The 22,080-nt window shown below is 39.0% G+C and overlaps 1 protein-coding gene across 2 annotated transcripts in view; it reads left to right on the forward strand.

Annotated features, from left to right (window-relative positions):
* Positions 1-5,550: 5,550 nt before the first annotated feature.
* Positions 5,551-22,080, forward strand: part of GABRG1 (gamma-aminobutyric acid type A receptor subunit gamma1) — a gene marked incomplete at both ends in the record, with an annotated part of 51,931 nt that continues 35,401 nt past the window's right edge. For both annotated transcript variants that reach the window (XM_082050796.1, XM_082050797.1), the window contains 2 exons: positions 5,551-5,642; positions 20,435-20,583. In XM_082050796.1, coding sequence (XP_081906922.1) covers positions 5,551-5,642; positions 20,435-20,583 — 241 coding nt within the window. The remainder of the gene's footprint in view (positions 5,643-20,434; positions 20,584-22,080) is intronic.

A 22,080-nucleotide genomic window follows, 5' to 3' on the forward strand; every position in this document is an offset into this window, starting at 1 on the left:
AAAGGATCAAAATGTATTTATATTCTGTTTTCTGATTCACATTGAAAATACTTAGAGGTCTAGTGAAAGGCAACAACAACACTCATAGACCAAGGGGATATGACTTTCAAGTTATCTTTCTGTGCCCAGGCACTTCAGCCGAGTTACCATAGATCTGCCTACACTTCAGTTTGTTTTTCATTCCATCATAGCTTAAATGGAGAAGAAGGGTAAGATGTTAAATGTAAAGGAATATCATTCTGTATACTCTAGCCCTTCCCTCTCCCCTGGATGCAAAGATGGGTGCAGTCTTTTCCTTGCCTACATATGTTTTTCTCTAGTTGAGATTACTTCTCTCATTTAATTTTTAAGTGCTGCTAAAGTTGTAGCATTAGTAATCATTTTAATGAATAACATAAGTGAGTGAGCAGTTAAATCAATGTATCAGAGATGAAATCTTAATTAAAATGGTATTTAGCTATGGGAAGTGAGAGTTTCATAATTTATTTTCTATTAAGATGTTGACTGTTTCACTGAATGCAATTATTTTGTGGTTTTAATCACAATATGAAAGCTGCACTGAAGTGACATTTCTGCATTTTTCTGTTGTCCCATGGAGATCCACCACCCTTATCTTTAAAGGCCCATTTTAAAAGGCCAGTGCCAAATGTTTTCCTTCATTTTGTTTGTTCTTCAGATATTTTTTGCATCTGTTGCAACAGTAAGCTCCTGAGCTGTTTAGGATACCTTTCTGGAATTTTATTAAAGTGTAAAGATTCAGGTAGGATTAAGCATGATTAATCATATTTAAAGCCCCTTTTTCTGAATTGCCCTGAGGAGAATGGAACTGTTTTCATTTGGGCTGCAGTTTTAAAATATTGCACATGTAACTTTGTACTTGCATTTGTGCTTGCTCAAATGCAAGCACATAACTCATGTGTGAATACTTTTTGAAGGCATCCCTGCTCATTGCATGGGGTTTGGACTAGATGACCTCTAAAGGTCCCTTTCAACCCAAACCATTCCATGGATCTAAGGGGTGAAGTACACACAAGAAATTTCTCTGTGCATCCACAGATAAGGTCTACAGATGGAACTTCGCCAAAGAAGAGTTATATAAATTTGAATTTACCCTTTTGAAGACACGACTGAGATGGTCCTTGAGCTCTTGCTATTGTATATGCTTTTCTTTTAACGGAGGACACAACAACATAATAATTTTCTCTTCCCTCTCCATGCACTGGATGACTTTACTCTCAGCAGGATAAGTGCTCCTTACACAACTACATGACTGAGGACCTCCAGCTTCCTTCAAGCACAGTAAATGAAGATGGGCCATCCACTAGGGGTAGATATTCAAAGCTTTTTATGCACTCAAGGTGGTATGCAGGCACACACACGTACCATCAAGTTTCACATATTTCTGTCAGGAAAACAGTTACATTCAAGAGAAATACAGCAGGTGTGTGATGTCCACTATGGAAAATAACTTACGAGTGTTTTTAGGTTCCTATATGGTCTTGAACAATTAAATTCTGAGGAATCACCATGCTTTTCAATGCTAGGCATGAAGGCTCCCAGTTGCAAACTATAGACATATTAGCTATCTTGTTTTTGTGTGGGGTTTGTTAGTTTTTGTTGGTTGGTTGGTTTGTTTGTTTTTCCCTCCTCCTTCTATTTGGACTTCAGCTTTCAGCATAAAAATTCTTTCTCATATCATTTTAGATGCATTACAGATTGTAGGTACCTTGAAGTTGAATAGGTGGCTTCCGGACTGGAAATCACAAGCTTGTGCCAAGTGCCTTTGCTTCTTTTACAGTGCCAGAGGGTTAGCTGTATTTGTATGGAATCCAAATCAATTCTTACACTTTTATGAAGTTAGGAAAGGGAGGAGCTACCCTGGCTGTGTTTTAGAGGACTTTTACATTGCATTTGATTTTCCTGCTATCTTGCACTCCTCAAACCTGGAGGTCAGAGAAAGCTTTCAGATGAGCTTGGGCAGAATTTAGGTGCTGAGCTGCTCAAACTAGTGCTCTTCTGGGTATTCGTATGCCTTCCGCTCTACAGTGCTGGAGAAATTTCATAATTAAATATAAATGCTTTCTCTGGATCTTCCACTATTATGTAGCAGTATCACTGATAGTTGAGATGTGATTTTACATTTAGGTATTTACCAAATTCACTTCTTGAATTATGTGTCGTTTTTGGTTTGCCAATGTATCTTTATAATTTTATAATTAATTTTTTGTACTCTGATGAATTGATCAGTATTCTTTTTCTATAGACTTGACTCAACTGAAATTTTCATCTGTAAATTTTTCTGTTTCTTGTCTTCAAAAGAATTACTTCAGTAAGGAATTAGTTAAATAAGATAGTCTCAAGAGAAGATTCATAAGAACTCACAATTCATCTTTTTAATGTGGAAAGTTGACCGCTTTGATAGTAGTCTCAAGCAGTTTCTGAAAGACGGCATTACTATCTTACTCATCCCATAACTATGCAGCTCCTTTAACAAACAACTGATAGACTCAAAAAAGGTTTTGAAAGATAGTGACTAATGTAGCCTTGTCCTTCTATTCACAGACTCTTTAAATATGACTGAAGAAGTTAGAGACAGTGGCTTTCCTTTGCAGAAGCAATTCTGATTTGTGCCTCTTCAATAGTAACAGTGATCTGAATCCTACAGTTTTGCTTGTACATGAACATTGTTCAATTTTCTGCTTCTGGAGTGATGCCTAGCAGGTGTGAAATTCCACTGTTGACCCTTTTCTTCACTTCCTTTTTTTTTTTTTTTAAAAAAAAAAGATAGCCATCCTACTTTGAGCAGGAGGAAATTATTTTAACTGAGAATTCAAATATTGTTGTTAGGTCAGCTGTTCCAGTACCAAGTGACTGATGAATATCAGCAGGCCTTGGTAACTCACTGTGCTTTAGTTTATTATCATACATCAGCATTTCCTTCTTTTGACACTCATCTAGGCAATTTCCCCAGCTTTTCTTCAATATTCTATTTTCCATTTTGCAATTTTCCTTTATTGCTTCTTTTGTTCCTTAGGAATACAGGCAATCTGAGATGATGTTTTTTTTCCCTCAAGTTTTCTTCTAGTAGTTAAGGAATTTTTATTTTTTCTTTCCTGTTTGCTTTTCACAAATTTTATACCTATTTTTCATCTCTTATTTTTTTTAATCATATAATATTTTCTTATCTGTTTTGGAGAGGGATGGATTTCTATTGTTTATGTTAAAGTACAAGGAAAATTCAGATTTGGGACTAACTGAAAACAGCTTGTTCATCCTTAGTCATGTATCACTTGAGAATCTCATTGGTGATGACTTTATTTTTAATTGCATTTTTATGTACCTTAGCATTCTAAACCCAGAAATCAAATGAAAAAAAAATTCTCACTATTCATGCTACATGTTATTTTAGTTGTAATCTTCCACCTCTTTCTGTGCTAGCGAGCTGCTGGACCTACACAGAGGTGAAATTAAGTGTTCTTAAATAGGTGCTCCAAACTGCTCACATAGAAAGAAGATGCCTTGTAATCCTGTAAGTACCCTTAAACTACTTACGTCAAACTTTCTCAGTAGTCACATTAATTATGTAATGCATTTTAGTGACAGGATGAAATTTTATAGATTAGTAAAGAGTTTTAATGGCTCCATAAACATCAACATGCGAAGGCATAAGAGTTCATTGCATATTTTGCAAACTGCAGGCAATTTGACAGATCAATCCATCATAAACCTAAAGACCACGGCTATTTTCAGGGCAAAATAACTTCCCAGAGAAAAAGGGACTTGGGGATGGGTTGTGCTTGCTTTCTTGCTGAGGGAAACAGCAAATCCTGTTCCTTGGAGCCAGAGCCACCAGCTGCAGCAGGGGAGCCACTTCTGCATTTATTCTGTAATAAATGCATGTTCTCTCCTCTGCCATCATGCTAGGACACTGACTGCTGTGTTAATCCACCAATAAAGAGAACCCAGGTCATACAATAGTATGTGCCTTTACCTTCTGCCAGTACCCCCAGGACTGGCTATTAATTTTCAAGTCATTGAATTTTCACTTAATGTATTGCAGCTTTCTGAACCGTGGTGAGTTTCTTTAACCATTAAAACAGCTGTAAGCTGTACATATAAAATAATTACCAGAGAATGACATGTAAAGAAGCAGAACCCAAAACAAAGCATTGTCTTTCATCGGAATAACCACTGAATGGGGGCTTATTTACATTACTGTGCAGTTCCATCTTGACTCAAAGGATGATGATGGTGATGACGACTATCCTTACACTGATAATCACGCAGCGCAGGTTAATTCAGGAGTACCCGATAGAGAGCTGCAAGCGGGGATATCTCCAGGGCCAGGGAAGTGGGAAGGGGAGAGATTCAGGGGCTACCCGACCTTGATGCCGTGCACAGAAATACGGTTTACTTAAGCGCTAGTCCCACCGCTGGACGAGAGGGCTGCAGGCGCGGAACCTCCCGCGCGTCTCCGCTACCGCGGTTGCTTTTCTGCCTCGGGTTTGGTTTTCGTGTGGGCTTTATTTGTGGTGTTTTGTTTTTGTTTTCCTGGTTTGGCTACTTTCCAGTGTAGGTCTCCCGAGAGAGGCAGGAGGAGGGAGCAGCAGAGGGGACATACACACACACACACACACACCCCCAAAAAAAAAAAAAAAAAGAAAAAGGCGCCTTTTTGCATGTTATTGCAAATCCCGGCTCATTTTATAGCGCGGCACCGCGCATCGGCCGCTTTCCTCCCCTTCCCCCCGGGGGCGCTCCGCGGCCGCGCAGAGCCACCTGCAGCCTCCGGGCTTGCGCGACTGTCGTTTACTGGGTGCGCGGAATTCCCGCGGTTGCAGTTGCGCGCCGAGCACGCCGCCTGTCTCCAGCACGGCTCTAGGGACCGCAGGTTGAAGGGAGGGCCTCGTGTCTTGGGGACGGATGAGGGGTTCCAGGAAGAACCCCTTTCCCGCGGCTGGTGCCGCCCTCCCCAGAATAGCGGTCGTGCCGGACGCGGGGCCGAGCATTTTCCGCCGGTGCCCGCGCACATCCCCTGGCGCTTCTCCTCCCCGCTGCGGGTCTCTGTCTGGCAGGGCCGAGGGGCTGCTTCCCAGGTTGCAAAACGCCCTCCGAGTAGCTTTAAAGAGAAAAATATTTAATTATACATATGTAGCTTTAGATATATATTTAACATTGTATATATATTATATATAAAAGATCTATTTTATTTTGTTCTTTGGAGAAAATAGCTAATTAATGCCACCCTTTCTCCCAAGCATGTTTCCCTTCTAGTAAAGGAGGCTCCACCTCTGCTAGGGACTGATTCGCCCAGCAGTTTTTAGGATAATTTATGGAGCAACCTGATGAGCCTATTGGGTGAGTTGCTCGGTCCTTGAAGAGTGGGTTCCTACCTGTTTGGGTTTTTTTTCTTTTTTTCTTTTTCCTTCCCCCCTTCCCCTCCCCTCCCTCTGCCTGCCGTGTGCCGTGAGGGGACGGTGAGATTGGCAGGGTCGCTATTCCCCAGCTTCTCCGGAGAAAACTCGTGAAAGGTAGAGCGCCTTCACGCCCATGGATACGTGGGGCGGCCCCGCACCCCGCTGGAGCCGCCGCCGCGGGGCCCGGCTGCTGCTGCTGCTGCTGACCGTGAGGCTGGGAAGCGGGTGAGTACGGCGGGGACCTCCGCACCAGCCCGGGCCGCCCGCATCCTCCCGCCGGCTCTCGGCTCTCTGCGCGTCGCGCCCCGGGCGTAGCTCGGGGGATGTCGGCCGGGCTTGGGGAGGGGGAAGGGAGAAGGGGAAGTGCGACGCGCCGCGAAACTTCAAAAAAAAGAAAAAAAAGTCTCGGTGCTGTGGCGACGGCTCCCGCGGGCGGCTGCGGGGGAAGCCGGCACCGGCAAAGTGAAACTTCTGCCGCATCCCACTTGTTCGCTGAGCGAGTTGGTGAGTCTAGGCTCAGCTCGGTGCAGGGAAAAGCGCGTCCCTCCCGGCAAGAGGGCGGCGGGGCCGGGCCGGGGGCCGGGCCGGGGCTGGCGGGGCAGCCCCGCACCCCGAGTTGGGGCGGCGGTGCGGCTGCTGCCAGCGCAAGGAGCTCCCTGCAGCGCCGGCACCTCCCCGCTGTGCCTGCCCGACCTCGCTCCCTCGCCGGTGGCTGCTGAGGGAGGAGGCTGGAGTTTCGCTGGCGAGCGGCTGCGGCGCTCATGACTTCTTTGGAAGAGCCTGGTCCAGCAGCTGGTGGAAACGCGAGGGAACGGCTAGTGGTGCTAGTACTTTTTCACTGTGCTGCCCGTGCAGCGGGAGGACATCCTGCACGGCACCGGCTTGTGCCTCTGCACCCCTCGGGAATGGGATTGGACCCACGCGTGGGATGGTGCCGGGCAGCTGCTCAAGTCCCAGAAGTTAGAAACGTGCATTTTAGGAGAGTTACAAAACTGTTCTGAAGGGCTTTGAAGAAACAGCAGTTTGGTAACTGTTGTGTAAAGGTGTCATTGGTACCCATAACAACGTAATGAAACGCAGGCTGAGCATTCAACTGCATTAATAATTCAGACCTAATGTGAATCATTCCACAGGTTATACTCTCATAAAAATCACAAGACAGTACTGAAAGGGTATTTGACTCTTGCCCAGTGTGTCTTTATTTTTAATGATAAACCAAATTATCATTCTAGGAGGATATAGCAAATGTGTAGTATAAAGGCTAGTAAAAAAAGAAAAAAATTCTATTAAACATTTTTTTGAGTCCAACAGACTCTAGACCCCTTCTCCATACTGAATGACAATTTATCAGTCTGTGTGAAGTGTGTTAATCTTGGCTCATCTCTCATCTTCAGAAGGCTGCTGTGTTATCCTGTTGATAGTCAGAAACACCACTGATCATATTCTTCTTATTCTGTGTCTTTGAAAACCTTGGCATATTATGGAAATATTTTTTCAAAAGCAGTGATGGAAATTATACCAGTGCAGCTGTGCATCTTTAGAATGTTTCTTAATGAACATATTGTACCTCAGGTATGAAAGAAATTATCAAGTGATTTGCGAGAAAAGAATCTGCATGCTAATTTATCAGTTCAAAGACTGAGTTACAAAGGAGGAGGACTAGCTAAAAAAAAAGTTATAATTTTTGTTTGTTTGTTTGTAAAGTGTGGTTGTGATTACAGGACTAGGTGTATATTATTATGTATACATCTCATTAGCAGTAGCATTTATAAATAAGTTCATAAGAAGTCTTCAGTGAGAAAAAGAGGTAATTTACGTGCATTATTTTATTTTGTGCTACAGAGTATCTCAGATAAAATGAAACTTTTGGTATAAGTATCCATGTACCTGAATCAACTCTTTTCCAGCTTGCCTTGCATTCAGAGATTACATGGGAAAAAGGTGGCTGTTGAGAGATTTTTCTCTGTCTTTTTTTTAAGTGACCACGAATTGACATGTTTTTGAGATCCTGATTCTCTGGTATGTAGTGCATTACAATTCAAGGATGTTTGCAGATAGCTCAGGAGCTCTAGGGCCCTTTAGCAGCCTGCCACAAAATAGGATGGAAATATTATTTTTCTGATTCTTTGGATGCATTTCTATAGTTTCAGCCAAAGCTTTTCCTTGAAGTTCAAACTGAAATACAGAAGTAAGGGCTTTCGCAAGAATAAACCAGGCTGCACCAATTCTGGCTGTTTTTCCAAAAACATCCTGAAGGAACCAGTCCACCTTTTCAACACACATGTTTAAAAGATTTCAAAATGCGTTGCTTTTAGTGCATTTGTACACAAAGTAGTTTGTGCTGAGCATGAGTAAAATTGCTTCAGTTATAACAAATGGAGCTAAAGCCTAAGGAAGAAAGTTGGAAGTTGAGTCCAACCAAGAGTTTATCCTTTTAATGTATCACCCCAAAAACTGTAGCATGGCATTAGATCAAACTTCTTTCACCACAGGGATTCACAGCAGTTGAACTCTGTCACACCAAACAGTTGTTTTCCCCAGTTTTGCACATGCACCACAAACACACCTGAATGGCCAATGCACTTGATGTAACTTCACAAGCCAGTTTCTTGAAGGCTTGTTTCTGTCAAGAGCTGACATCTCGTATGTAGCAGAAGTTGGGCTGTGAGCCTTTCTGTAAGGTATGTGCAGGAAAAGAGTAGTTACCCAGCAGTCTCTTCGGTCCTAGATGTTCAGCAAAACCATTGTTCTTGTTGAGCTAAAATAAATAGATAATTCATAGGGAGAACATAAGAGCTGACAATATAATTAATATTATTTCCTTAGTTTGAACCATACAGGTGCAGCATGGCTGTAACATTTCTTCTAATTTATACTGCTTTAAGTGCTATGTGCTGGTCAGCATTCCTGAAAGTCTATTGTAAGCTTGAGAATTTTGGCAATATCTTCTCTTTAGTTTTGTAACCTGATGTTCTAAAAAGCAATTGTAAATGCTCCATTGCATTGTAACTGTCATCAGGTGCAGACGTCAACTAATATTTTCTTTTCCACTCTAAGGTATCTCCTAGGAAAATACTTATATAATATGGCCTATGTTTTCTTGTTGTATAAATTACTGGATCAGAGTTGAGCCTGTCATAACAACATGGGTCTCTTAATGGTTGATAATAGTGATTTGCTGTTTCATTTGAACATCTGTGATGTTTATTCATAATTTTCCTCACTCTTATGTACGTTGTTCATTTGACAGTGAAGAACTTGTTATTTAGTGGTTTAAACTACTGTTTATTTTATTTAAACTTTATTAATATTTTATTTTGTTAGTATAAATGTTAATGAGACATAAGCGTTAAGAAATACTTACATTCTTTACACATAATTTTCTTATGGTGGATTTAAAGGAAATCTTCAAGCTATGGCAATATATTAAAAAAAAAAACCCTCTCATAACAAATTAAACTACATTTTTCATTACTTTTAACATTCTGTTTTTTAAATATGCCTGATGTTAAATAAAAACACCCTTGCTACCAATTCAAACCTTTCTGAGATGGATAGAAAAGATTACAGGTGAGCACTCGTTGACATTGGTCAACTTTTTTTGTGGATACAGAAGTGAATTACAAGGGGGCTGGGGATACTGTGATTTTTCTTTGAAGCTGTAGAGGAATTGTAATAAACAGGGTTGAACAGAACACCTAGTTTCTATGGCTAGTAGGTAGGACTACTTAAATGAACTTGCATTTGCACTGTTTGAAGGTGAATTGCCTTGGCTTGTGCTACCATATATATATTTAAGAAGTCATGTATGTTGAACTCATATAAAACCAAATGTGAGTATCTTCCAAGATGGGCAAAGAGCCATTTTTGTAGTAACATTTATAAGAGAAGAGTATTAGGGCTTTTTTAGTTACTTGCATAAGCCTTTCTTGCACTGCATACTCAATTGAGCATGTACTTAAATAAAATCATGATATCATAACTTATTTGGTAAAAAGTAACAGAGTAATAATTATAAGAAGTAACAAGTAATAATTATAAATGACAGTGTGTAGCATACTAACAGGAACCTTTCGAAGGGTGGTGAATGACGGTGCCACTAACTTTTATTTCTTACCGATCTCTCTGAATGGTAATAATTTGTAAGGAGTAATTCAGATGCAATTGAATTAACCTGGATATGACACAGAAGCCTCAATTTTTGCAGTTTTACACAGGCAAACAGTTTTAATAAGGCTGAAAATAGTGTGATGAATTCAGTGGCCTGCTGGCCTATGTAAAAACTTGATTCTACATGTCTAAACTTAAAATGGTAAGTCAATGCAACATTTAACTAATAGAGGTGACTGAAGAGACTAGAAAGGTCAGCAGGAGTTGATCTGGAACAGAACTTGCTTCAAAGAAGAAAATCTTAGTGATATGGCAAAGATGGAAAGAAATAGTTTCTAAAATATGCTTTAATTGCTGGATGTTCTAGTCAGTAGGATCTGTTGTGATAATTCAGTCTGATATCAGAATCATCAAAATTGGAGAATTTACCCTGGCTCTGCATCAGGTTTATGGTTTCAGTATAATTGTTGTAAGTCCTTGCATAAAAGCTTGGAGGAGGAGGAATTTGATGAAGTATTTTACATTATTTCTAGTTGGAGGTGTCTGTGGCTTCCAGCTAGTGGATCTTCTGACTTCTGCTAGCTGAAAAAAAGCCTGATATTTTTTCCCAGTACCACCTGCTACAGCTGCCTCATCCACTGGATCCCATGTCCATCTCCTTGTGGGGAAATCCAGGTCTTGGTTCATACCTCTGGTTCTGCAGGGCAGCCTCAGGCAGCCAGATCCACGGCTGCAGTGGCTCTTGGGGAATGGAGTGTGGTCTGCAGCCAGCTGCACTTCAACAGGAAAGCCACTCACCAAAGCTCTTTCTTGCCCCATGTACCTCTGCCGAGTTTTACCTTGAGTAGAACCCAGAGCACCTAAAATGAATCCTGGAAATTCTTAAAGGAATCAGCATTTTGGTCAGAAGATATCCTGCTGATTTCTTCTTTCCAGACTAGTCTTTCATGACGTTGTAGATTATTTGCTTAGGGAGACCTCCTCACCCCTTGGAGATGAGAAGCTGCAGTGCAGTTCTATGTCGAGCAGTTGTTGCAGGGTGAACGATCTAGTCTAAAAATCAAAGACGAATGTGTCACAATTTGCAATACTCTACATGGAGTGGAAATTTCAATTGCATTTGATTTACCCATGTCATACTAACTATTGTTAGAAGTATTTCCCTGGTATCTGTAGTTTAAGAGGCAACTTGTTAGCAGCTTCCATTTTTCTCCCAGATGAGTAAACTGAGCTTGTTACATTTCTTCAGAAAATATGAAGTTGTTTGTTTAACCATTCTATAAACCCTCTCAATTTTTTCTTTGAATAACATACCTAAATAAATAGATTATATAAATATTAGCCTCATTAATGGCAGGTACACACAGAATATTGCGTCCCTACTCCTGCTTCATACTACTGAGATACTCTATGTCAGGATTAGCCACAGTACTACTCTGGTGTACCTCATGTACTTTTTACTTTCTACCTTGATTCTCAAATCCTTTTCAGTTTCACTGCGTTCATCTCTGGTAACGTATGAATGGTTAATTCTCTGTTTCTAAATTTATATGCACTTATTTTTCTTGTTTTCAGGAAGGCAGACAGACATAGTGAAGAGGAAAGATCTGAGGTAACATGAGTTATGTTACCTTTGGATTAAATTATTTGAGGTCTTAAAAAAATTGTTAGTTCTTTCATCTAATATGGTTTTCTTCTTATTTAAGGCAGTATACCAAAGGGATTAAGTCTATTTATTATTAAGTCTTGTTAATGTAAGATTATGGTCCAATTTATCTTTCAGAATAGAGTTCAGCTGGATGGCATTTATATTTTATATTGGGGAAAACTTGTATTTTTTTGTATTAAGTATTAATTTAGGTGGCTAATTCTGTCACTATAACCCATGACATATTTTTTCTTCACTGTCCAATGCTGTAATTTATACGGTAGAACAAATTATGCAGATTCTTTTTTTTAAATGGAATACTAGATCTCACCAGCATACAGTCATAAAAAATGTACTGGATTGTATCAGACCTGCACAAGTCAGCTATGGACCTGTACCTTAGGTTCTTGCTTTGCAATGAGGGCCATCCAACTGATGGCCTGCAAGTTGCATCCAGCAGGGAACAACTCTGACAGCCATAAATTTTAGTCATTATCTGACAAGATGTTTAATACTCCTGTTGTAAAAGAGGTATTATATTTAAAACACAATAAATTACAACATAGAAGAGATAATCTTGCTTGCAGAGAGAGAGAGAGAGAGCGAGCAAGCTTTTTATTACATGGTTTAGGTATTTCCATTAACCCTCATGGGGTATATTCACCTCTTTGTATGATTATTCATTTATTTCATTGACCTTTGGATTAGTCCATCATTGCCTAATGGCAATTACAGTAAAATTCCAGTAGAACCCGTTGACCATATTCCTCTTGGGCACATATTGTCATCGTCTAGTTATTGTAGGCTTTTTCTGTGATTTAAAGTCAGATTCACCTGTAATCCATGATTATGGTGTGGAGTTCATTGCAAGTCTCTGGTTGTGTTGCTGCTTCTTTCTATACATATTTGTTTGTGTCCTGTGGGAGGAGACTGATACCTGCTCACATGTGTACCAGACCTTGGAATTATTTCAAATAAGCTTGTTTTTGTGAAGGGCTGCAGTAGATTCCTAGTTACCTGAAGATTTTGCAGGAAAACACAATTCTGTTGGAAACAATGTTCATATGAGTATGTTGAAGTATCAACAACTTAAAGGACTGAAAATGCCTCTTAAAGGAATCACAGAATCACAGAATGTTAGGGATTGGAAGGGACCTCGAAAGATCATCTAGTCCAATCCCCCTGCCGGAGAAGGAACCCCTAGATGAGGCTACACAGGAAGGCGTCCAGGCAGGTCTTGAATGCCTCCAGAGTAGGAGACTCCGCCCGTTCCAGTGCTCCGTCACCCTCACTGAGAAGAAGTTTCTTCTCAAATTGACATTTTAAAGTTACAATCTAACAAAATTGACTTTGCAATTTTATGAAAGTTATAGTGACTGTGGGATGGCATGAAATTAGGGTAACTACTTTTTATTGAGGTTATGGTTAGCATTTATTTATGTTAGCTTTAAGTCTAGTTCCACTATGAAAAGTGCTTCTTGGACCAAGGCACTTAATCCATCATCAGTAGATCAGTTCATTCTGAATTTGATGACAATAAACCTTTCATCAGTCAAGTGTAGACAGAGATCTGCAGATTCTTCAATGGGCTGCTGGCATGTGGCACATAAATTTGTGTGTCTTTGTGTGATGATTCAGTCTGAAACTCCCAGGAGAGCTGATACTTCTGTGGTTAGTACATGTTTCAGATATACAGAGAGGTGATACCTTTTCATCATCATATCCTTCCTTAACAGTTTGGTGATATTTAATGTCCTTTTTCAGTTATATCTACTTAGGCTCTATAATTTGCCATTGTTATCCTTTTATCTTCTGTTCTCTGAATCTCCACTCATTCCCCACTGTTTGGTCTGGATGGACAGGGACTATGGCTGTTTACATTTTAATAATTTGATTGCATGGTCTGGCCTAGACCCACAAAGAAGGTAAAGCTTACCAACTGAGAAGACTTACCAGTTTACATTTCTAGGTTTCATTCAAATCCATCTGAAATAAATTGTCCTAAGAATTTTAGTGGGTTTACACTTCAGTTTCAGTCAAGGCAACACACATTATCTGAAAAAGTATTTTATCTTCCCAATAAATTTTATTTTTAATTGCATGCAATGGCTGGAAGGCATTTCTTAAAAAACATTTTGTAGAGGAAGATGAATATATATTTGCCTGAACATTTTACAACAACAAAATGCTCTTGATCTCTAAGATTAAAATATAATTGGCAGAAGAGCCCCTACTAATTTTTCAGCTAGCATTAGAAATGTTTGTGCTAGAAAAAAGGAAGGACCTACTTACTGAAGATAATGGGTACTTCCAATTACTTTTCTAGGCAAAGAGGAGCTTTAAGATATTGTAGTAATGATTTTCTCAGAAGAGAAGAAGAGGTGTACTTACACTGTGAATGTGGGTGTTGCGATCAATACGTTACCCAGTTTTTGTTAGCCAAAACAAAACACACAACATGTTCTGCAAGTTTGTTATTTGAATGTGGAGTAATTGATATGAGAGAGAGAAGTGAGAAGTGTGTCTTATTTCCTCACTTGTCTGGGGTGGAACAAGAACTGCTCAGAGTGTCAGGAATAACAATATTAGCATAGTCTTTGCTGAAGACAATTCAATTTTTTCCATGTTGAAAGATTGTTTTTAAAAAGTTGTATGTTTGCAGGCAGGACAGCTGTTCAGAGGGAGCTGGAGAGGTTGGGGTAATGGGTTGACAGGAACATTATGAAGTTCATCAAGGATGAATGTTAAGTTCTGCACTTGGGCGCAAAGTCCCCCTCAGCAGGACAGGTTGGGGACTATCTAGCTGGGGAGCAGCTCTGCCAGAAAGGATCTAGAGTTCCTGGTAGACACCATGGTGCTGTGGCTGCGAAGAGAACTAGCAGCCTCCTGGGATGTTTGAGCAGGTGCACACTCAGGAGGTTGAGGGAAGTGATCATTGTGAAACTGCATCTAGATACTGCATCCAGTTTTGGGTCTAAACTGGAGGGACCTCAGCAGAGGACTACCCAGCTGGTCAGGCAGGAACACTGGCCCTGTGAGGACAGGGCTCTTCAGCCTGGGGAAGAGACGGCTTGTGGTGGGGAGTGGGCAACAGCAGCCCCCAGCACTTGCAGGAAGGTGATCAAGAAGACAGAGGTAGGCTCTTCACAGGGGTGCATGGTAAGAGCCTGAGGAACAATAGTGATGAATTGCAACAGGGGAAGTTCCAACTAGGTACTAAGGGAGAAAAATAACTGTGTGATAATTATTAATAAGCAGTGGAATAAGTTGTCCAGTGAGGTTGTGTGATCTCTGTCCACGGAGCTTTGAAAGACCCAACTGGACTAAGCTCTAAGCATCCTGGTCTGAAGTCAGTATTGGCTCTCCTTTGAGTCGAAGTCAGCTTCTCAAGGTTCTTTCTAAATTGCATGATTCTGTAGAAAATGTCAGGAATCAGCTTTTTTTTTTTTTTTCTTATTTCTTTTTAGTATGGTTTGGTGTCTTGTGCGAGGTTCAAGGTTCTTGCTTTCTATTGTATAGCATAAAAGGGAAGCGTACAGACACAGATAGTTGTCTCCATCAGGTCTACAAAACTGGGAAGAGTATTTTTGTGGCCACATAAGGGAGTAAAGAGGTATTTTTGCTAAGATGGTTAAAGTGAGAACACTATACCATTTAAGCTGAATATGTTTGAGAATCCAGTAGCTCTGAACTGGCACAGAGAATTACCTGTGGTTAGATAGATAGATGGGAGGAGAATTTTCAGTTGATTTCTGGAACATAACTTGGTAAGAGTAGAGGTGGCAGTTATACTGGTCTGAGCATATCAATATTTGGCTGAACTTTCAAAGAGATAAGATTAACTCTGTATTATATAAGGATGACTGATGGATAAAGAATGTCTATAAGGCTTTCAGTCCAGATGATAATTTTTGTGATGCATTTGAATTAGTACCAAATTTGACCATTGTAATTTCAAATAATATGTAGCATTATCTGAAAGTTGACTTGGAGGATGGCAATTTATGTGGATCCCAGAACAAGATTGTTCTTCTGGAAAACATGTTGTTCTTGATGTTAAAAATTTATATTTATATAAATGCTCTTTTCAGTCAGGTTGTGCCTTTATTTAGTGCTCAGAGTTAAGTCTGGTTATATTGTTCAGTAATTTCTATTCAGATTAGTTTTTCTTATCTTAGTATCACAGAGATGTTGAAGATCATTTTATAAGAAATGTGGTGATACTTTTAAGTGATGGTCTTGCTGGGACTAAGATGAATTGTACTGAAGTTACTATGTGTGGGAGAAAATGGTTCTTTTAGAGATGTACTGGAGTCGAAGCTCTAATGGCTCAAAAGAGCTTGTTCGCCTGATGATTGTAATATGTATTAAGATATGTATTAAGATATCACAAGTCTGAGAATCTAGACCGAAAATATGTAGCCAACTCTTTTCATTACAGGGAATGAACAGCAGAGGTACCTGATTTTATTCTGTTAGTGCTATGATTGTTCTTCTTTTTTTTTTTTTTTTTCTTAGCAAAGCTTTACTTATTTAACACGAAGTGAACTTCTTTATGTAGCATATCCTAAAACTCTGATGTTTCTTTCTGTAGAAGAATTTCTAATATTTTTCCCATGCTTTTCCATTCTAATTTTACTGCCAACTTAATGTCCAGAATCATCCCTTCAGTAAAAACTCAGGGAGGAGTTTCTGCTGCTTCTTCAGGAGCCTACGGGTTCCCCACAATCAGCCTCACTTGTAGGACTGGGTGGCATTGGGTGAGTTGACTTGGAACAGGAGCCTGGAAATGGACAACTAAATGAATCCCTGTCTGTGTTTAAATACTCCCAACTATGCTATATGTGTAAAACTTTGATATGCATGATGCAAATAGCAGTAGGAGCACTTTAATCATATCTTTTCTTTTTCTTCAGTTCATTACATAACCGGACAGATGTTCATTGCAACTTAAAGCTAGTCTGATTGGTTTTCCTCTTATTTAAAGGAGAACAAAGGCCTATGATATTAATACATGAATATAAGCATATTGCCTGATGTTGAAAAGACTTATTTAGTCATAAGTCACTTGTGCTAAGGGATTTATTAGTTATGGTAATGTCTCCAATTAGCTGAAGGACAGAGAGCATAATTAGGGCACTTTTTGCCTAATTACTGTTAACTGTATACATGAAGTTTACTGTTGAATTTATGAGGCTAGCTGAAGTGTTATAACAACAAGAGTGTTAAGAAATGAGGTCTCTAATTTATAAAATAATTAAATTTAAAATTATCACCTGCAGTAATAGATGTGAAACAGGTAGTGCCGTGGAACAGAAATGTTTTAATGTTTGATGTCATATTTTTTCTAAGTCATTGTCTCTACAGACATTCTGAAAAATACCTACTCAGTGAACTTTGAAAGAAAAAAAATATTACAGTAAATGGAGAAAGGGTCAAGTATTATGTTCCATGTATAATGAAATAACCTTTAGATGAACTTGGAAAGGAAAGGAATTCCTCTTTAATTAAGTTTGCTTTTCTTCCTGGGACTGTGAGATAAAAGGGAAAGTGCTACTGTTAAAGTAAGGATGGAGTTAATTGACATTAATCTTCCTGGGTTTGTTAGATTTATTTTAACTGCAAAGAAGTAAAAAGGTGCTCAGCCCAAATTACCTGTTGCTAAATATTTGAATGGCATACCTGAATTTAAAATTTTATTTTCTGGGTTGGAATGAAGTTTGCTGTCTTCTGCCTTTCTTTCTACCCCATTCCAAACCCTGTGGAAAAAACTGGACTTTGCCACGTGAGACACACAGAAACTTGGGTAAAAGGTCAACAGCTTTGAATGATCTTATTTTCCAAAGTAAATGTTTCTTTGAAGGATGTGGTTGAGCATCCTCAGTTAGATCCTAGTAACACTGTCTCAGCTGGTCCTGCCAATGGTGTAATTCTGAAGGGACTTCTACCTGTGAAACCGAGTGGGTCGAATCTATTTAGTGTGACAAAGATCAGTAATTCAGATTCCTAGAAATGAACAGGTACACAGTGTCTGTCCTGTTGCCTTTGTGTGTCTAGATGCGCTTTTTGGGGAGTTTTATGCAACTCCCCCCAAAACATCTGAATTGAGAATACAGAAGGCTTCCAAATATTCTGGTCACTTCCTTTCTCCAGCCAGCATCATTCCTGTCTTATCTCAGTCCTCCGACTGCACATCAGAGGCTATAGATTAGGAATCAAAAGCATAAAACTGGATGCCATCAGTGCTGCCAAGACATTACGGTCTTTATTTCATGCTCAATGGTCTTGAGCACATTCTAAAGAGGAGTTAAAAAGATGGTATTCTGCCAGCAAGGTGGGTTAATCACCGTCAACCATCGGGGGCCAGTAAGATAGGAATGGAGTGAGAATGTCTCCTTGTACTGTGTGGAGCAGCAATAGTCCAGTTGCTCTGCACTTGGTTATATTAGTTTCTGATTTGCATTGGTTTATTTGCTGGTTTAGCTAATGGATTAGATAGCCAAAAGTTCTTGTTAACCTAGTGTACTGGTGTGGAAGTCTAGTTTATTTCTTTTCTAGCAGCTGGCAATTTTTTCAGTGTGTGATGTTTTCTAGATAAAACTAGAGAGTTCCATGTAAATAGTAGGAATGCACATTTTAAGCCAAGACTCTTGTCAGACACTAATTAAAGAAATGTTGCCTCTAATAAAAGTGCCTCCTTAAGGGGATTTATTTAGTAGTGACTGGAAAAGCTGTCAGATGTTGGAATGGAATTGTCCCTTCTCCCCTGGTATTGCATTATTAATAGCTTTCTGTAAGCTCTTGGTGTCCTTATCTGTATACCTACTTGTAGTTCAGAGTTTTAAAATTTGAGGGGAACAAGAGGTGCTGCAATCAAGCCTTTGGCGTGACTCTTGCACTTTTCATTTTGGCTAAATCTATGCTGTTCTTAATAGCAATGTGGAAAGAACATGAAAATGGGATAAAATTGTGTCATCATCACTTCAAATTCTCTGCAAATAGTTGGGTTGATCCTGAGAGTCGAGTGCCCTGGGTCTGTACAGAGCTGTGGTAGTTTCAGTGTGCTTTCTACTGCTTGTGGGATGGAGGACAAAAAGAGGAAAAGATCAGTTTTGTAGGGGGCATGTCTTTTTCCTTAGAGGGCAGCTTGTAAATTAAGTTTTACTTCTCATCATCTTAATGTACCTGGGGAGAGGGTGGCTTTGCCTCTGCACTCTTAGCAACCGTTAGCTAATTTGTATTGTAACTAGATGACATAAAGTGCAAGCAGACCAAAAATACATTTTTAAAAAAAGCAGTGTGGTAACAAAACATGGAAGAGGTGGCAATAGGTAGCTGTGAGGGAAAAAGGGTGTACATTTGCAAAACTTAACTTCCTACTTCTTTTAGTTTTCCCATTAGTGAGATCCTCCTGATGGGAAATGTTAAATATTTAATATCTGACATTTCTATAACATCTATGTAATGCATTAAAGATTAAGTATTTTATGGTGCGTTTCAATTTAAAAGAGTGAAAACGCTTTTCAGACGGTTACAGGGGAAGCTGTCAGCAAACCTTGTATTTAGATTACATATTACTTGCAGCTATAATAGACTCTTGTGATTTGTTTGCAGCAAGTTAGGTATGAAAGTCCTGATATCTGAGCAGTACCTTTTGTTCATCCTCTGGGCATCCGTTGAGCTGTGGGAACCTCCCTGTTGCACTTCCCAAAATAAGCAGGCATACCAAAACCACCAAGCAGTTTCCGCGGCCATGATAGTCTTGATTTTTCAGTGATGCTTGCTAGGGTTATCTCAGAGGTGATGCGAGGTCTTACAGAGGTTTGGTGCTTTCTTACAAAGGAGTGCAATAAAAACCAGGCATGCCTACTCCATCTCTGTCCTTTCCTGACTTTTTCTGTCCTTTCCCCATGAAGGTGTAGTATCATGTCCATGTGTAAGATGCTGGTAGTCTTCATTCCTGTGGGAAATTTACTGAAATATTCCACTCTTAGTTTTGGGGGCAGTGTATGGCCGTGTAATTTAGAAGCCCTTAAACACCTTTCTAATAATACAGCAATAATATTTTTAGTTTTGGTGTACAATGCAAATTGGTATGAGGAGAGTAATTTAATTCCTTTCTTTTCCTGGAATATCTGTGCTTATGTTAACATTGGAACTGATTTATATGGATTGCATACATTCTGTAATAATCGCTAGCCAGTGTCCATTTGTGAAGTTGTGTGACTGTCAGAGTTACTGTCATCAATCTGATGCACTTTGCTTGACTTGAAGCCCGTAGCAGTTCCCTGAAATAAGCTGGATGAGTAATATAGATCGCAAACTCTAGCACTGGAGGAATACTTAAGTCCACACTCATTTGATTCAACTGGAAAGAAAACTACTTTCAGGCATTCTTTGACCTTTCGGTGTTATCTGAATGAATCTGCAGATGCAACCAAGGTATAGTGATTTTTTTCTAATGGCTTAGTGATTAACTATATTTGCAGCTTATCTAATTAAAAGATAGGCAATACATGAATGTGTAAATGTTTTCCTTGTACATTTATTTCATCTTCATAAAATAGGGAGCTAACAAATGATCTTCTTAACTGAAAGGAACAGTACAGCATTTTAACTATACCACATATACATGCAGATACATAATTGACACACTAATGCAGCTTCTATGAATGTTTAGTCATAGCACATGGATGTAATATTTGTTTGCTTCCTTAAAATTTAAATGGAGTTGAATATGTGTATGTCTTATTTTTTTTATATCATAGCTAGAATGGAGGTTACTAGGAAGGAGATTCTATTAATGTTCTTGACACCAAGATGTACCTATTACCATGATTGAGCATCTCTTAGAAATATTAGCACCACTACTTGAAAATAAAATACATGTAGGGAAAAGCTCGAGAATTACATTTTGTGTTTTAAAACAGGAAGAGGCTGTCTGTAAGAGGATGCCTACTGCTGTTTTTCAGGGTTTGAGGCATGGCTTGAATTTTTCCATATGGGTAATGTGATAATGCCTCTCTTGACATGTGTAGTAGCTTACACTCTCTACTACTGCAAAAGAAAAAGTTGGTGTTTTAAATAGCAGCCTGCCTCTTTCTGTGGCACCAGAATACATTTGGATTTTTACAAAGTACTCTAAATAGTCTTCAATATTTTATCAGTTTATTTTCTCTTGTATATTTAGTTTCACTGTTTGTTTTTGTGGTCTTTTTTCTAACCTTTTTTTTTTTTTTTTTTTATTCACTCACCATAGAGCTGATAAAGCAGATGATGAGGATGATGAAGATCTAACAGTGAATAAAACATGGGTCCTTGCACCAAAGATTCATGGTGGGGATGTAACTCACATACTGGACTCCTTACTTCAAGGATATGACAATAAGCTTCGGCCAGATATTGGGGGTAAGCCCATAAAATAATTCAGTAAGTAGAAGATGTGAACCAGAGATGGTGTACTTTTTTTTCAAAGATGGCAAAAATCAGCTTAATGCAATTTTTTAAATTTAGTATAGCAAGCTAAATATAACAGCAATAAAATGGAATGGTTTTCTGGAACTGGTAAAGATGTTCTATACATAAGTAGAATTTTTATGTTCTATTTACAATTTATTTTTCTTATGCAAAGTATTGCTTTTTGGGGACAGAGAATGAATCATTAAAAGGCAATTATAATTTGCTTTGTTTAACTAAGATCTTCTGACAGAAAGAAATGTAGATATAAACCAGCCATGGTTATTTAAAAAATTGATCTTTAGTCTGCAGGAGTTTGTTAAAGAATTATTTGTAGATATTTTTACTCTTATTGTAGAAAATACATTGTAAGTGTGTATTTTGAGCAGATTTAGCTCAACCCAGTTCTCTTCTTCCCTTGGCTCAGATTTTGGAAAACTTCAAATGAATCCAAAAGATATAACTTAAGACTATATCTTTTCTAGAGTATCGGAAGGACGACTGCTTTACTATAGATCAAACTTTGAAGCTATTAGGAAGGTGGTTTTGTCTTTCAATACTCAAAATATCAGTTTGCATACACCTGCTAAGTGTAAATATTTGGAAGAATCTTGTGTTGAAAACATGGAACACATTAAGCCTTGCCAGTTCTTGTACACCACAGACACACTGGATCAAACTAAGAAAAATACTTTCTCTGAGTTTGTTTCCTGAACTGTGAAGGGAGAAGTGGAGGACATAATTGTTCATTAAATATTTGGCATTCCCTGTCAAAGAAATGCCATGTAGGTCTGTAAGCTGCTTCTATGATAAACAACACAACAATCCAGACTTGTTTCATTTATGTAGAACAGAGAGATGCAATCTCAAACTAAGTGTTTTCTTTTGAAAGCTACTGATGAATTGTTTTCTTCCCCAAATTTCTTAGTTCTGTTTTATTTTTGACTAGTACACTGAAGATGTTGAATGGCAATTTTTTCTCACTGTCATAATATAATCACATGCGAGTCACAAAGGTTCTTGTAAGTCTATGCCTTCATGTTCATTTAATTGAATTACTGCAAACATTTAGACAACAATAAAGGTCTTTCAGCATGTTTTTCCTTAAATTCTCCATGTGAAAGATGTACAGCCTGAAGTTCCCTCCAACCCCTGCCCGCCCACCTGCTTGATGCAACAGATAGCAAAGTGATTATGAGAGAATGAACTGTCTCCAGTAGGATTCCTTCTAGTTGGATTAGCTGGTAGATGAGGATGAAAGAAAATAGAATGCTCTTTCTCTTCTCTCACCATAAAACTTAGAAACAAAGAAAAGGAAAATAGAGGAAGAGCAGTTTATTCTGATGTCAAATGGATTTAGATGGGCATGGAAGAATTTTGGTATAATCCTTACCTTCACGTTTCTGGTCATGTAAAGAGTCTTTATAGGTCAAAGACTCTGCCTTTTTG

The sequence above is a fragment of the Streptopelia decaocto genome (assembly GCF_964273445.1).
Source record: "Streptopelia decaocto genome assembly, chromosome: 4".
NCBI classification, from domain to species: domain Eukaryota; kingdom Metazoa; phylum Chordata; class Aves; order Columbiformes; family Columbidae; genus Streptopelia; species Streptopelia decaocto.